This window comes from Nothobranchius furzeri, chromosome 4 (genome assembly GCF_043380555.1).
Source record: "Nothobranchius furzeri strain GRZ-AD chromosome 4, NfurGRZ-RIMD1, whole genome shotgun sequence".
NCBI lineage: Eukaryota > Metazoa > Chordata > Actinopteri > Cyprinodontiformes > Nothobranchiidae > Nothobranchius > Nothobranchius furzeri.
This window is the reverse complement of record NC_091744.1, coordinates 62,852,112-62,868,734: the sequence shown is the minus strand read 5'-3', so window position 1 is coordinate 62,868,734 and position 16,623 is coordinate 62,852,112. Positions and strand designations below refer to the sequence as shown.

Below are 16,623 nucleotides of genomic sequence, written 5' to 3'. Positions count from 1 at the left end.
GGAAGTTGTCTGGAAGCTCAAACACATTTTTATAGAGATTACAGTTTTTTCTTCATCCTGTTTTGTTATTTTTTTAAAGCCGTGTTATTACAATAATGAGGATTTGGACTCATTTTTTATCACAATGTAAACATTTTGACATTACACGCTACAGTGTATCTGTAATTAGGAGTGGAGATAAACAATGTCTGACTCTGTTAGTGCGTGTCGCTGCCAGCCGCTGGCGCAGCACTGAGAGTCCTGCTTTAATTGGTTGAGTTTAAGCTTTTGCTGTTTTTGTTTGTTGAGCAGGCGGGCTGTCAGCTTGTCAGCCTCTTCAAATGTTTATGCGTCCTGTTTATCATCATCGGGCTTCTGCTCCGAGCATCACAGTGGCGCCATTTTTACCCCGGCTCACTCTTAGGTTAGAAGTGGATGTACACATCTAATCTCGGTAGGATAATCACTCGCAGAATAAATTCACACGAAACGATAAAACAGCTTAAGATTGGATTGGTCTTTTAATTTGAAGAAAAACATCATCTACTTACCTACAGGTCCTGATGTGACCAAATATTCATGTATTTCTTTATATTTTACCGTAAGAAGATGAACACTGTTTTTATTACGTCTGTGTTCCACTGTGATGGACCTGGTCTCTACGTGCACCATTCCCCGCTCCTTAAACTCTGCTTGTCTCCTCCACATTGATGTTTGGTTTCTGGCCAGCCACATGTTGTTTTTTTATGCTTGTGTTCTGAGTTTTACAGACCAGTGAGCATTCTAGCCCTGATCTGTCAGACTGTTTTAATTCCATGCCAGCTACACACTGACTCTAAACCCGCTGAAGAAACTGCTTTTAAATCCTAGTTGGAACTAGGAAAGGATCATTTTTCCAAGTCTTACTCAGTTACTTTAAAACCCAGATAAAAATACAGAGAATTACCACAAATATTTATTGCTGCAATCCAGTTAAGCCCAAAACGTAGTTATGTTTCCGTGTGATGTTATTACATGGTTAGTGTTTAAATCTACAACTGTCTTGTTCTCCCTCCCAGCATCACATCATACCAGACGCTGCCTAGAAACATGCCAAGCCATCGGGTACCCTACATGCCTCATTATGGAGACAGCTACCGCAGCATGCCCAGAAATAGCATGGCCCAGCGGGACAGCATCTGCAGCATGTCGCCGTCTTTGTACGACCAAGCCCTGGGTCCAACCATGGCCGAGAAGCGCCGCTCCATGCGGGACGACACCATGTGGCAGCTATACGAGTGGCAGCAAAGACAGGCCTACGGCAGGCAGTCGGGGCTCTACAGCAATATGGCCAGTCCCCATACCATGATGAACTTATCAGAGCATGCTGCGCCGAGCCTCTCCATCCCCCCATCGCCGTCCCACGGCTCCCTGTCCATGTATGGTGCCTACTCGCCATTGAGATCCTACAACATGGCCAACGCCCGTTCAGAGTTCTCCTCCCCCGTCTACAGACGAGAGTCCAGCCTTGGTAGACGGAGCAGGCCACAAGTCAACCAGGTCTCAGACGGTTTTACTCCCACCCCCAGTGTCTGATTATCCAAGAGCCATGTGTTAAGAAGATATGTTTTTAGTTGCTGAAACTTAAACCATATTGTGACTATTTTGAAATGTGTTTAAAGGTAAAAGTCATAAATATCTGACCAGTTGTAGGAAACCGTTTGAACACCGTTCATTTGGAGAAAGAGAGTTTAAAGCTGTTATAACAAATCTGCAAACATAAGTTTACCTGGAGGAAACAAGATAGCGCTAAACACCAGTCTGACTCTGGTAACCATTTTCTTGGTCCAAACGTCTTTTGTTGTTCGTGACTTTAAATGGTGTTTTTCTTTTTGGGACCCTGTTACTGTAGTTTGTCTTGAAGTGGTAGCTGCTTCTCTTTCTCTGATATTATTGAGTGGAGAACGTCTCACACCAGTGGTGTTCTGTTGCTAAATACACAATTGAGTAATGAATAGAGGACCCAGGGAAGTGTGGCGAGACCGACAATTGGATGGTCCAATAGTAACTTTCTAAAAGGTGATATTGGTGGAAGTTTTTAGAGAAATGTGAGAACCAATTTATTCATTTTTAAAAAATTTTTGTTTCCACAATATTTTTATAACAATATTATGTCATAACGTTGTTAAGAGGCATTAAAAACAATGTTTTAAGCTTATTTGTTTTCCAAATTTGCCACTGTAGCTTTAACTCTGCCATGGCTTTCCACCGCATGTGTATGTAGCGTCTATGTGAAGTGTCAGTCAGCAGGTTTGTGTCTACGGGGAGCGTAGGTGCTGCAGCTCTATTTCTTACGTGCTACGCTTTCAGACCATGTTGAGCTCAGTAGTTTAGATCAGGCCAGAGAGGAAATCAAACACAGACGCAGTGTGAAGCATCAAGAAAATTTCAAAATAAAAGTCGTGCAGATTTGCTATTGCTTAACTTTGATAGCTCCTTGGCAGAGAAGGAACAGAAAATAAAACCACAAACCTTTTAGCCACACGCTGCTGTCTTTCTTCATCACTTGAACTAGCAAAATGACTTGTGATCTTGCAATTCTCATGTGATTTCACGAGCTCACAGGATCAGCTGCGTGGAATGTATTTGCAGCAGCTGCTTGTTTTACGCTCCTGGTAAGATGGGACGCACCGCAGTGAAAATACATCTGTTGTGCACTCTGTGGTACGCCCAGGTGGCATGACTGATGAGCTAACGGCTAGTTTATTGACACCTAAGACCAGAGCGTATTCCTGCTATCTCAAAAACAGATTTGTCTCTGAGACTTCACAGCTGTTCAAGTGGATGCTTCATAAACTTTTACTACTTTTAGTCTTGCATTAGAATTATTTCTACAACAAATAAGATAGTCATAACTTTTACTGTAAAGGGAGAATGCGAGGCAGTCTTTATTTTTCTCTAAAGTTTCATGTGATGTGTATCAGAAGTCTGTTTTTTGAATGTCTAAGAGGCATGAGTAAGTGATCATTATGAACTGTGTCCTGCAGTATGCTTACCCTCCTGATCGGAGGTCCATGCCTGCAGGGATCCCGATCCAGACCATCACTGCCCAGTCTCTTCAAAGCAAAACTGTAAGTCCTCTACTGACTTTCTTATTCCACACGTGTTTATGTGACTCTGCTGCTCAGATTAAACATTTCAAACTTTGGTTTTACAGTTTGGGTTTACGCAGACTTCTTTGAAAACACAGTGCTATTTTTGTAGCGGTGCCTGCCCTCACCGTCTGCGTTTCAGTGCCGACCACGACTTTTTCAGAGCACTTTCAGAAACAGAATTAGGCAGAATGCAGTTGTTTCTCCCAAGTTGAAGGATTTAGAATCTGTTCACTTCAGAACTCCTTAGACTCGCCTCACATCAGCGAAGACTTAAAAAACCCTGTCACTCACAGCTCTCTAAGCCAGATCAGGAATTTATGCGAGAGCTTCACCCGGTGCTATTCTTTGCTGATGGGGCTGGTGAAGTGTGACCCGAAATGCCAACTCCTCTGATTTTAGCCAACGTAAAGAGCCTGTATGCTTGTAGCTGTCCTAGCACATGGGATAATCTCATGGCCCAGAAGTGCATGTAAAACCCAACACCGAGGTATATTCGCCTATTTTGATCCTTATGCTTCTAAATCTCTTGTCCTGGTGTGCTCTTTCCTTTCCTTTCCCACTCCCCTCGCGGTGTGTCCCTTCTTCGCTGTGCCCGTGCGTCCCTCCCTGCAGCCCGAGGAACTTACTTTGCTGCTGATTAAGCTGCGGCGGCAGCAGGCAGAGCTAAACAGTATCCGGGAGCACACTGTAGCGCAGCTTATGCAACTAAACATGGATGGCGACAACCCAAAGGTCAGGCCCTCAGAGACATCTCTGCAGAAGTGTACGGTTGCATGTGGTGTGTGTGCCATCTTCACCCACCTCCATCATCCATCCGTCAAGAAGATTTGGTTTTGAAAGTAGAAACTCATGCCACACTTTGAGGCCGTCTGTGTATTGTCTTTAGGGATCAGAGAGCACAAACGTTTCCTTCAACATACAAGATGTTGGAAACAAGAACTGAGAATTTAGATATTTGTCTAATAACTGGTTTAACTTTGAGAAAATAGCTAATTTAGCTGTTTTTGAATCCAAAAAAATCCCAGAAATGAAAGTTAAAGCTATTTGGATGTGTGAGTAATTCTAAATTGGAGAATTTTCTTTGTAATACTTTTGTACAATTTTAACCAGTATATCTGATGTTTCTATGCATGAATACAGTCAGTAACCGCTGCTTTGACATCAACCTCCACTCACAGCTTTCTTTGTGATTTGCCTGCACTTGACCACGTAAGGCCATTGTGTCACAGTGGTGCTGCACTCCTTCATTCAGAAGAACACACATTGTTCCCTTCTATGATCCATGTGGTGCCTGACCTGCTTTCTTCACATCCAACTGCCCTACTTTTCTTGTGTGTATTTGGTACATGACAGGCTTTTGTGTGACTTGTAAGTAGAAGAAAAGACGCACCGAAGGAGCTTTTTTCTTTTTACTTTTCTCACTCTCCTGTTCTCTTCTTCTTTTCTCTCCTTGGCTGCTGACTCTAGAACGACATTCTCTCCCATCACCTCCAAAGGAACCTCATGTATTTGGACAATCAGGTGGGGTGATGCATGCGTGCATGCCCTCTCTTCTCTAGCGATGAGCTGAAGTTGTTTGCTGTGGTTTTAGTGTTGTTTCTAGTTGGATTCCTGGTGAACGTATAATCAAATTCACATTTAATATCTGAACTATTTTAAAAGAAGTGGTTAACAAAAACTCCATTTAAACACCAAATTTGTTTGCAACAGGGCTGCACAATGCAAGATAATATACGTTTACTCTATAAACTGTGCTTTGAACATAAATCCAAACAAATAGGTCAGACAGACACCTTGGTGGTTTGTGTCTTTGCCGTCTTGCTGTCCTGAAACCTCCTAAAGATGTTCTGCAGGGGTGGCACTTATGTGAATGCTCACCCAGCCTCGTGGTAAGATGTCAGTTAGATCAGGAGATGAAACGATGTGCAGACGTTGCACCAAATCAGCCCGAGCTTTTACCGCGTGTCAGCGTGCTGTTAGTAGTTTCAGCTTCAAAGTTCGCTCGATTTCTGCTGATCTGCTCGCTGCTTCCTCCGTGTGTCCTTAATATTCACATTCATGAAGCAACTATATAAATACTCAATGGTCAACAGCGAGACTCATCTGTACTCCTCAATGAGGTTTATTCATGAGTTTACACTTGCTAAACTATTAGACTCAGTTTAAGGAGCAAGTGTTTATAGAAAGTGAATAAATCTGCAGGGCTTTAGGCCCAGGGCAGAGTCTGTACAAGTAATACAAGTATGTAATGTTCACAGACATCCAAACCTTAGGAATTGAATAAAAATTTATAAAAAATAAAAATTAATTATATTCTTTTTTCATTAAAAAGATTAGTTATCTGTGAATACTTTTTTTTATATTTGATGTTGTCCAGCTTAAGCAGATATTTAACAGAGCTGAGCTGTGGGAGAAAATATTCAGACTTTTTAAATCTTATTTTCTATCACGTGCTGCTGGTTTAGTGTATTTATTAACTTAGTGTTAATTATAATATTATAAATAACAGGTCGCTACAGTCTGGGCATAGAAAATGTTTCTAGGAACTAAAGCCTTGTTGGCAGCAGCTCTCACTGACAGGAGAAATCCTCTCATCAGCAGCAGGTGATCTACAGAGACGGGACTGAACATCGGCCGAAAACAAACAAAAAGACGACTAAAAACACCGAACAGACCGGTCCACCGGGAAATTCCCCAGTCTGGTCCTGGGTACCCCCGCCGTCCCCGTTGCACATGAGCTGCTCATCATGTTAACTCTCATTGTGACACCAGAGTTAGGCTCCGTTGGCGCTTATTAATGCGACTTTACAAAGTTTTCATAAATTAACACACACTTGGTTCTGTGGCTCATGTTTAAAACCATCCCCTTCAACCGCTCCCCAGCGTGTTGAGGGGGCGCGCACGCTGTGTGTGTGCGTGCGTGTGCGTGTTGGGTGGGGGAGTTAAGACGTGGAGGGGCGCCTAATCACACATGCTTCTCTGTTATTAATTAAATAAGTTGCAGATATTTTTGCATCATCGCTGTGGCGCCCCCTCCAGCATGGCGCCCGTATGTGTCGCATACACTTCATACCCACTTTTTGCACCACTGCTGAGGAAGCCCACCTCCATCAGCAACTCTCTCACTGGGAAGAGGAGCAGCTGCAGAATAAATAACACATTATTTATATTATCTTTACTGTTCATGCCTGAAAACTAGAAAAGCATCAATTTGGGATTTGGAGGCTGATGCTGATTCCTGATTCTCTGACTTGCCGATGCCAATTGTTGCTAGTTTTGATTTAGCTTAAAGAAAAATAATTAACATGTGTTCTTTTGTTCTGATTAATTTTAAAATGAGGAAAAAAATCATCTGGATGGACCATCTGCTATTGCTCATTGGCAGGCTGTGATTACTGATTTTTTGTTTTTATCTCTTAGTAAAAATGTCCTTTTGTAACCAGCTGACTCACCTTAAAAATGATGTATTACTCTTCCGTCAGTCCAAGCTAACAAATGCAGTTTTATTTAGATACATTTTTATTTTAGATGTCATTAACATTCGTGTTACACACATCCTTTCTGATGTCAAACTGAAACATCAGACATTTTAGTTGTTCAAGGCAGCAGGTTTGTTGAATTATATTCAATATGTGTCATTTAAAATTGCACATCCTGGGATTTGACTATTGTGCAGCCCTGGTTTGCATGATGTGTTTTTTTTTCCCAACAGGCCTATTCATGCTTTTCATAATTTGAGTTCATGGCCTAAAGTCCTCTTTCCTGCTACAAACCCAGATCGCTGCTTCTCATTTAAAACAGCAGCCCAGTGTGCGTGCTTTACTTCTGTTTTCTAGTTGTTTACAAAAAAATGCTTTTGGAATTTCAGCCCTTCAGCTCAGAGCTCGAATGTATTTTAAACTTTAATGCACAATCACACAGGAACATTCGCCTCAGATCTGAATAAACAAAGCAAATAATTACCCTCTCTCACACATTTAGTACCACATCAAGTGCAAAGCTACTGTAGAGTTTTCTGTAATCGCACCAGTATGATTAATGAAGCGCATTCCACTAATAAGAAAATAGCTTCTTGGTTCTTTGTACCTTAATGCGTTCCTGCTCATGTGTGTAAGTATCACCTACTGCTACTTGGAGCTGTCTGGATGCACGTGTTGATGCCTGAGTCTGGTCCGTAGGCTAAGTGGTGTGGGGTGGAATCATGCTGTGGCTGTTGTCTCAGAAGTCAAGTGCACTGCTGTAAACTATCTGACACTTGCTATATCCTCGCTCCTCTCCGCACTGAACTAGATGAAGGAAAATGGCCCTTTAATCATCATGACTCACAAATTGATTGAGAACTCTGCTCCGAGGCCTCAACTTTACCAGCAAGTAAGGCCAGCCAAAGGCTTTGCCCCCGCCTCATCCTCACCAACCGCTGTTGTTCTTTTTGGTCTGCTATGCAATGCCCCTCCTCTGGTGTCCGAGCCTTTCATGGCATCTTGAGAACGGTCTCCTTGTATCGTTTGTTATGCCAGCACTTCCCCATCCATTGCTTTTGATTGTTCTCCTCGTATTAGAAGTCATGTTCACATGAACATGACTTTAAAACGTATTATGATGTATGTATGTGTCCTCAGATTCCCTCCTTCATTTCCAGGTTGTATGTAGTTACTGTTGAAGCTGATAGCTGCTGATAAACCCTTTTGTAGCCATGGGGCTTGATTAAAGACCAAAGTTGTAGTGAGTTGCACCTATTTCACTTTGGCTGCAAAGCATGCAGGCCTTTTCCCATCATGTTTCTTTTTATGTGCCTGTGCCAGTGTGTCGCATCTAAAATGCTGCGTGTTCAGAAATCCTCGCTGTTGTTAGTTGAACGTGACAGACTGGTTAACCTAAATGTCTTAAAAGGCACATTTTGCCAGTGATTTGGGACCAGACCTATCCTATAAAACCATGAGGGTGGTTAGTTATGGTAAACATTAAAAGGGATTTGTGAAAGCATTAAAAATGTAGTTAAGGTCCTTACTGGAGTTTAACAGCTAGCCAGAGTGCTTCCAAGACCAAAGTGTAAAAAAGAAACTTAAAAGTTTAATAGCAGCTCGGACAATGTTCTTTAATGTATCTTTACACTCTCTTCAATGGCCATCAAACTGCTTTTTGGCAGTGATATTGAAAGATTCCTGACGATTCTACCCCTGGATGCAGCAGAAGGTCTGAATTTGGTATTTACCCCAGTAAATATTAGCATTACATTAAAAGGAGCGATATGTTAGACTGACATCCTGTGGTCAGGTTAGTTTACTGCAGCCCATTTTTCTAAACAAGTCACTTTCTCTCTGCCGTTTCATGACTGTTGCCAGTTATTGATTGGATGATGAGCAAAGACGAGTCACGGTCACAGTAAGTTGATGAAGTAATAAATACGTTCTCATATCTGGTGTTAGCACTCTTTGGTGTTTAGTGGCAGAGAACACTTACTACACTATTACAGTAATATTTCATCGGTATTTGGAGGAAGTGTGGTTGTTTGCCGTCTTGCTTTTAGCTTTCTGGTGTAATTCTGAACAACTCATTAAAGGAACCCATTGTGCAAACACCTTGTTTGGACGTCCTATTGACGTAGGCTGGACAGACAGACTCAATATAGACATGCTCTGCACGTCCATGTGACGTTTAATTTTTGCAGGGATGTACCAAAACATTTTTAATCATTATTTCTGATTATAATCGGACATACTGAGTTTCACATGCAGGCTGAACTTGAAAATAGTCTCCTACACCTATCTCTTGCATTAACTTCTAATAGAAAACGGATGGTGAAACTCTAGGATTAGAAAAACCTGAAGATCTGCGTCACACTGTCACATAACATTCATGGATTCACCCATCTTGACTCACAACGGGGAAGGCTGTTGTTGGTTTAGCGTCCATGAAACGAGAGAAAACGTCTTAGCTAGTAAAAGCTAACCCTTAGCATTAGCAACTCCACCACACAGCAGAACTTCAGGTTTGTGGTATTTGTGGAGAAAAAACATCCACACTGCAAAGCAAACAAAATCAGTGGTAGAGTTGCTTTGTTGTTCGCCAGTCTGTTGCGAGATGTCCAAATATCAGGAAATAAGAGTCTAAATTCTGTCGTCTGAAGCTCAGCTCTGATGTGGCTCACTTCTACTTCCTGAAAATGGTGCGTGCACAAGGGGTTCTGTCCCCAGAGTATTACTCACAAGGCATCCATTCCTACTAGAGACCACTGCAAATGTATTAATCAAACGAGTGAACCACACCTTTAAGTGACCGTGAAATTTGAAGCTGACGATTATAAAAGGTTGATGAAACAATGCCACACAAATCACTGTGAATTCTATGAGATTAGACTCCTATTAAGACAGTAGCACTACTACACTTTGGTCTTTGGCTCTACTCAGACTAGTCGTTAGCACATCAGTCCTGCAGGATATACACTCTTCTCCAAGAACAACAGGTAAGATAGTAATTTTTTAATAGCTTTTACACAGAAACACACTTTAAAGTGGCTAAAATGTCCCTTTTAGTGCAAAAGGATAAAGTGTTGTAACAGTGTTACAATATTCTACCTTAGTTAAGTATTCAGGTTAGCTCAATGCACCACTTAAACGTTTGAGTGATGACTTCATGCATATTCTCCCTAAGTTAGACTGTTGAGATTAGTGGTTTAAGACCTGCCATGTTGTTACTGTAGACTCTTACTGATTAGGCCTCAGAGGCGTATGAATGAATAAAGATGGGTAGATTTAATCTTTCAATTCCCCCCGTTTGTCATTCTGCTGATACAGATGCTAAAGGGGTTGTTTGTGATGATGGATTTGACATCACTTTGCCACCTGTGACCCCCCATGTGTTAAAGTGCTGCCTTCACTCATTCACAGGCATACCAGCTGCATTCCCACCTGTTCGGCAGAGCCAGATATCTGTCTCCCTCCTTCTCTTTCCCATGTCACTCGTAGTCCACACGACCCCACCGTGCAGCTCCCTGAGCTGTGGGAGCGTCTGCATGTTCTGTGTGGAATGCCATGTGGTCCTTACTGCTTTAAATGTACCATGTGGTTCAGCTGAGAACAAGCGTGTGAAATATTGCAGGTGTGAGCGTGAAAAATTGATGCAGAGTCCGAAAATATTTGGGCAGTGAGTTATTTTGTTTTGGATTGGAAAAATAATCTATTTGAGGTGAAAGTAAAAAAAAAAAAAGTTGCATTCATTTTCAGTGTAATTTTTAGTGCCACTCTGATAATTTTGTTGACCACATTGAAACATAATCTTCATATGTATACCAGAGGGAGAACGATGGTTAAGCTTCAGCGGTTTTGACACATATCTGTTGTGTCTAGGTTTTATGTTGGTGAGAAGATGACTGAAAACCAGCATCTTGATCTTTAGCTTGTCTAATGAAACACAAAACGGAAATATTTCACTGCCACAATATTTGCGGGCTTCATTATTTTAGATGAGTGGAGAAATGAGTGTGTGACAATGCTTTTTATATATGGAAACAAGGGATCCAATGCAGCTGAATCCATACCCTCTTTTTAGATGTTTAAGTGGGAATAGTACAAATAGAAAGAAATATCAGTTTTCCAAGCTTATAACCTTGTAAACTTGAAGTTAATGTTGGATTTAATTTGTTCTTCAGAAAAAAATTCATATTTGACTAAAAATGAAACTGTTTACTGTTGTAAAACTTTCCCATTTAGCCCTCTCTGTGTTTATTAACTGCTATGTAAAAGCTGTGGTGAGCTCATTGCTTGTCCAACTGCCTCAGCGTCTCAGACATGAGATAGCAGTAAGAGTATTTAAGATATTAAAGCCTCCATGGTGACCAAAACTGTGCAATGGTATTTTAATTTCTAATAAAGTATTGATGAAAAGCTTACTTAAGAGTCATCTGCTATGCTACAACTAATGCAAAGTCAACTAAAATCTTATCCCGATGTGGTCCTTGAATCTAAGTTTCTTTTGGGTCTGTTAAATTCCTTTTACCATTCTAACAGAAGATAATGAGGGCCCACGGTTAACAGAACAGCTAAAATTGCAAACTATTAATTTAATAACCACTTAACTGAGAAATTAGGCCAATTTCTAGTATCGGAACTTTGAGGTAATTTTACTGGACCTTTATCCACATTTCTCCATTTGACTGGGTAGGCCCGAAATGACCACTTTCCAGGCCATTTCAGGGACCACCAGAGTTCCTTAGAAGACGTACTAGGAAAGCTTGGTAGAGTCACTGGGCGGGACTTATGGGTAGCTTGTGCTGATTGATTGTAACTTGGTGAGAAATTATATCGGCAGACGTAGCCAAACAACCAGCATTTGCTAAATTGGAAGAGCAGCTGGTGAATCGGTATAGGAGGAAAAGACGATAAGCTGCGCTGACGCTGCTTAAAGCTGCAATAGTAAATTTACAGAACGAGCTAGCTTTAAAACGTAAACACAGTCACGGAACACTCACCCCTCCCATTGGGTGTCAGCCCTGGGCCACATCTGCCAGAACCGGAAACCCACGTTGCCAGAGGAAACCAGATAGCGCTAAACACCAGTCACCGTTTTCTAGGTCTTCTTTTGTTGTTCATGACTTCAAATAGTGTTTTTCCCAAAAGTTGAAGTGGTATCAGTCGGCTGTTTCTCGTTCTCTGATATTACTGAGTGGCAAACGTCCAGTGGTGTTCTGTTACTAAACACACTTGTGTGTAATGAATGGATTACCCAGGGAAGTGCGTTGGTTCAGTGAGATGATCCAATAGTTGCTTTATTGGCGGAGGTTTCTAGACAAATGCCAAAGAACCAATTCATTTTTTATCTCTCCATACTGTTACAATATTGTCAAGAGGCATGAAAAAATGTTTCAAGCATGCTTGTTTTCCAAATTTGCTATAGCAGCTTTAAGAATCACATTTCTATAACTCCCAAAGCTAAAAAATGTGGCAGAAATCCATTGTACATGGTAATTTATGCTGCTTTGTGGTCTCACAAAGCCTGTCGCTCAGTCCCCTGAACGACGTCAAAAACCGTGTGCTTTGACGCAATAAAATGTCTTAAGTGTTGATGTCTGTGGGTGCCTTTTGGCGCTGACCAGTGACATCAAGCATCAAGCTGAAATGGTCACTATATGCTGGCGTCTTAGCAGTGTCCCTTAGCAGGGACACTTTATATGGAGACAGCTGAAAGGACCAAGCCATCATTTGTTCCCTGTCTTCTTCCCCCTCCCAGAAATCTTCCAGAACTCGTAGTAGAAACTCGGCTTCAGCTGCCTTCCAAAAAAAAAAAAAAAAAAGCAATAAGATCTTCAAGCAAATTCACAATTCAAAAGCTCTTCCAAAACATGCAGTCAGTTCCCTGTTCACTATAATAAAACAAGATATTCTGTCGGTGATTTCATAAGTTAATATACATGACCGAGTACAACGATGAATAATCATTAATAAAAGCCAGTTAATTCATTGTAAAAGTTTAATGTTTTTTAATATATATAATTTTAGATCATAAAAGTACTTTTTGGGCATTTTCAACACTTTAAAAAAATACTGTGATCATTTATGAGAGTTTATTTTCTCACGTTAGTCGTGATAAAAACGTACAAAAGCAGACAGTTTCATCCCTGTTTCTCACATTGGCCGCTAAAGATGGACAATCAGGTGTTTTCTTTCATTTAGATTGAGAATTGCAATTCTCATGTAGGTTTTAGAAAGTCTTTGGATTTGGATTATTTGTCAGTGTGAAGCTACACAGGAACATACACAGAGCAGTAGGAACCGATAACTGCTGGTCGTTTACATTGGAGAGCAGATTTGGTGGAGACAGGACCAACTAGAGTTTAGCCATCAAGACCGTTTTCACGTGCTTTCATTTTGGGTTTCCAATAAAACCAAAGTGCTGTGCTGAGGAAGACTAACGCCTTTGGAAATAAAACACGTGGCACAAGAACCATCAGCAGAGATTGTGTTTAGACTGGCTGCTTTTTCACAGCAGGTTTGGTAATGTTTAACACTTTATTTAGTGAAATTTGAACTCCAATTCAGAGATAAATCCTCTGGCTCAGTGTGAGAGCCTTGTAATGGCACTGCATTAGATCTCCAGATCCTTAAGTGTATGTGCAGATTTGTTGTCGCAGTCTAATGCTTAGTCTGTCTTCACAGCTGAGTCCAGAAGACTACAGAGACCAAGTCTACACATGTGTGCCAGAGGAGGTGGATATTGATGTAAGTATTACTGTTGCAGTCTTCCATGGAGCTTTGATCAGCTCAGCTATAAAACAGGGTTTACTACTTTTTTTATTATCTTGTCTCCAGACTAAACTTAGCAGGTTGTGTGAGCATGATAAGGTGGTGAGGACACACGAGGAGAAACTTCAGCAGCTGTACAGAGAAAAGGTGAAGAAACTGCGCAGTTATTACATTCTCACTCAAAGCAACAATTAATCCGGCCTTTCCGTTAAAGAGAAAATGTGTAATTTTTACCATTAATCTCTGGAAATATCCATCGAAATGTTGTTAAAAATGAATTAAAGGATGCCCAGTTGTTCAAAAATATTGCTTTGTAACATATAACCAGTGTTGGGAAAGTTACTTTTAAAAGGTAATTGGTTATAGCTACAAATTACTTTGTCAAAAAAGTAACTCAGTTACTAACTGATTTACGGGATTATAAAAGTAACTAATTACCAAGAAAAATAACTACTTAGTTACTTTTTTCATGAAAGAATGCAAGAAAAATGGGTTAGTTGAACTTACTTAATTTACTATAAATGACTACAATAGTGAAATATAAATGACTGGAACATAATAAAATGTATGTCCAAATGTTTTTTATAAACCTGAATAATTTAAATAAATAAGCACTTAACAGGAGGAACTACTAACAGGAACATTACACTTATCTAGACTATTAAAAGGTCACTGTGTGATATTTAACAAGACCCCAATCAGCTAAAATTTAAAATTGCAAATAGAAACACCTGTAAAGGTTCCCGAGCCTTTAAATGGTCTCTCAGTCTAGTTAAATTACAGAAAAAACTGTAAACTTGCACAGTATTTAAATTTTCCCAGCTTCACATGATTGTGTGTTTTTAGTAGCATCTCTGTTGCTGGTAATCTAGTAACGGTTAAATAAATAAATAAAATCATTTAAAATGACACTAGAAGAGGCACAAGCCTGATGGAGGACTTAAATGTACTAACTTGGGTCAGACCCAACCACAGAAGAGCTGAAGCTGGGTGATAAAGACACACAGGTAGCTCTGATAACACCTGAGCTCCATGACGTCTGAGACTGATGCATCAGTGTTACAGCGGGACTAAACACATGATCAGGAACAGAAGAAGAAGAAAATATCATTTCTATAGCGCCTCTCAAGATAAAAATCACGAGTCACAGCTGGATGATCTAGGAAGGCAGAAGATCGTGGCATCTGAGCGGTGAACAGGTGAGCGGACCTTCGGGACGTCACGCTAAGAAGGGCACGACTGCAGATCCACACCTGCAGCCGTAGATATTCATCACGTCTTCCTCGTTCTTCACGGCCGTGATGCGCTTGGATGAAAACATCTGCCTCTTTAGCTCCTGATCAGCTTCAACACACCGCGCTGCTTAACGCGCGCATTTTCTTATCAGTAACGACGTTTTGATAAAAGAAGACGGCAATTAATTAGTTTGCTCGTTACAGAAAGAAATATTTTTTTTAGTAACGCGGTTATTTTAAACGGCGTTATTCCCTTCTCTGCTCTGTTCGGTCTACAGCAAGCAGTAACAGTGAGAACACTGAGGGTCTCTGCCCACCCGGCCAATCATCATCGTGTTTGTAAGAGTGTTACCAACACCTCTCTCTCCCTGGCTGCAGCTGAAGTGTGGCGGTCAGAAAGCCTCACACTGTTGCTCAACGTTCGACAAGCACATAGTAACGCACAACCTTCCGTCCCCAGTAACGGTAACGGCGTTGCAACAGTGGGAAACGTAACTAATTAGATTATTCCGTTGCCCAAAAAAAAGAACGCATTATAACCATAAAAATCTGATCTAAAATACATGGGAGCGGGTCTCAATCTCTTGGCGACGCCATATTAGATGCCATGTTTCCTTCAACGGGAGCCTTAGAGGACAAATTGCATTTACTGATTTGTAACAAACGATTACCAAACTTTCACCGCTCATAAACGTTGTTTTACACATTTACCTCCTCATTGTCAGTGATGAAAGGGATCCTGATGTGTTTGTCATTTTGCTAGAGGTTGTACTTTCAGGAATTTTTGACCCGAATGGCCATCCGTTGTTAAGGTCTTACTCAAACACAAAAATACTGCCTGCTTGCAGTGATTTAGGTATGTACTGCCCCCTATCGCCAGGGAAAATACACACTGTCACTTTAAAGGTGTGACGGAAGATGTTTCTGAATTTCAGGAAAGAACCGACCTCCCCACGTTTAGAAAAAATGAAAAAAGTTGCTGCTGGCCTTAGAGTTAGAATAAAGTTAGAATGTAGCCATGGATAATATCTTCCAGCACTAATCTGAGATGAATTTCTCCAGAGCATACCAAACTTTAGCTTACCTGTCGAGCAGAAAACTGGTGGCAGAGACCTGTGGGGAGCCCAGCCTTCGCTTTCAGCGCACGCCATGGAGTCTCCTAAAAAACTCTGGTGTTATTTCTCACGTCGGAGGCCTTTCTCTTCTTATCGTAGACTTTGAAGACACTTTTTCTCCTGCAGCTCGTAGCCATTTTCAAAAGAAACCGGTGAGAATGGCGAGGTTGAATGAATGAATGAATGAAGGCCTATTGCTCTACACATAAACAGAATGCGCAGGATTGTGAAAACTAACCCAGGAACAAGCACGTACAACGACGGCCTTGCGTGAAAGCTTCATCAGAATTATGCACAGACATGCGGACCGATGGTTCCGATAATCCACCCAGGAGAAAAAGATCTTTAAGCGACTCGTAAAGTAATAAACGTGTTTTTACCCATGAGCTCTCTTCCCACCAGGAGTGTTTCAGATGCAAAACGGCAGTAAAAACATTCCACACAGCTGATCCAGCGAGGTCACTAAATCACGCGAGAATTGCAACACCCCAAGTGATTTCAGTTGACGTGATAACAGGCAAGGAGAAAGACAACAGCATGTATCCAAAAAGCTCTGTGGTTTAGATTATGTGCTGTTTACCTCGGCTACAGAGGTTTCACAGGAAATGACGTACTTTTTGTCACCAGTTAACCTACTAGGACTCTGCATGTGACTTATTTCGGAAGATTCTGGATGTTTAACACTGCTTTTGTGTTTGACTTCCTGCCTCGCCCCATCAGAATTGCAGATTTTGATGCATTCTGGAAGTGTAGCGTGTAACAAATAGACTTGAAGCACAAGCTTCCCGGCCGATGGAAACGCACCCTCGCACTACGACGGCGACTAATTGTTACGCTCTATGTTTCACTGATGTTACGCGATGCTTACGTGTCCAGTAGACGGGCCCGGTTAGTCTCTGAGAAGAGTTATACATTTTTGTCA

The 16,623-nt window shown here is 41.2% G+C and overlaps 1 protein-coding gene across 20 annotated transcripts in view; it reads left to right on the top strand.

The window, feature by feature from the left end:
- The window catches only part of LOC107388605 (pleckstrin homology domain-containing family A member 5), a 121,890-nt gene that overhangs the window by 92,116 nt on the left and 13,151 nt on the right, over window positions 1-16,623 (top strand). For 10 of the 20 annotated variants that reach the window (XM_070550318.1, XM_070550319.1, XM_015964174.3 and 7 more), the window contains 7 exons: window positions 1,038-1,518; window positions 3,006-3,089; window positions 3,726-3,845; window positions 4,581-4,634; window positions 7,404-7,484; window positions 13,265-13,327; window positions 13,418-13,498. In XM_070550318.1, the coding sequence (XP_070406419.1) occupies window positions 1,038-1,518; window positions 3,006-3,089; window positions 3,726-3,845; window positions 4,581-4,634; window positions 7,404-7,484; window positions 13,265-13,327; window positions 13,418-13,498 (964 nt within the window). The remainder of the gene's footprint in view (window positions 1-1,037; window positions 1,519-3,005; window positions 3,090-3,725; window positions 3,846-4,580; window positions 4,635-7,403; window positions 7,485-13,264; window positions 13,328-13,417; window positions 13,499-16,623) is intronic. The other 10 variants (XM_070550322.1, XM_070550323.1, XM_015964186.3 and 7 more) reach the window with 4 other exon arrangements.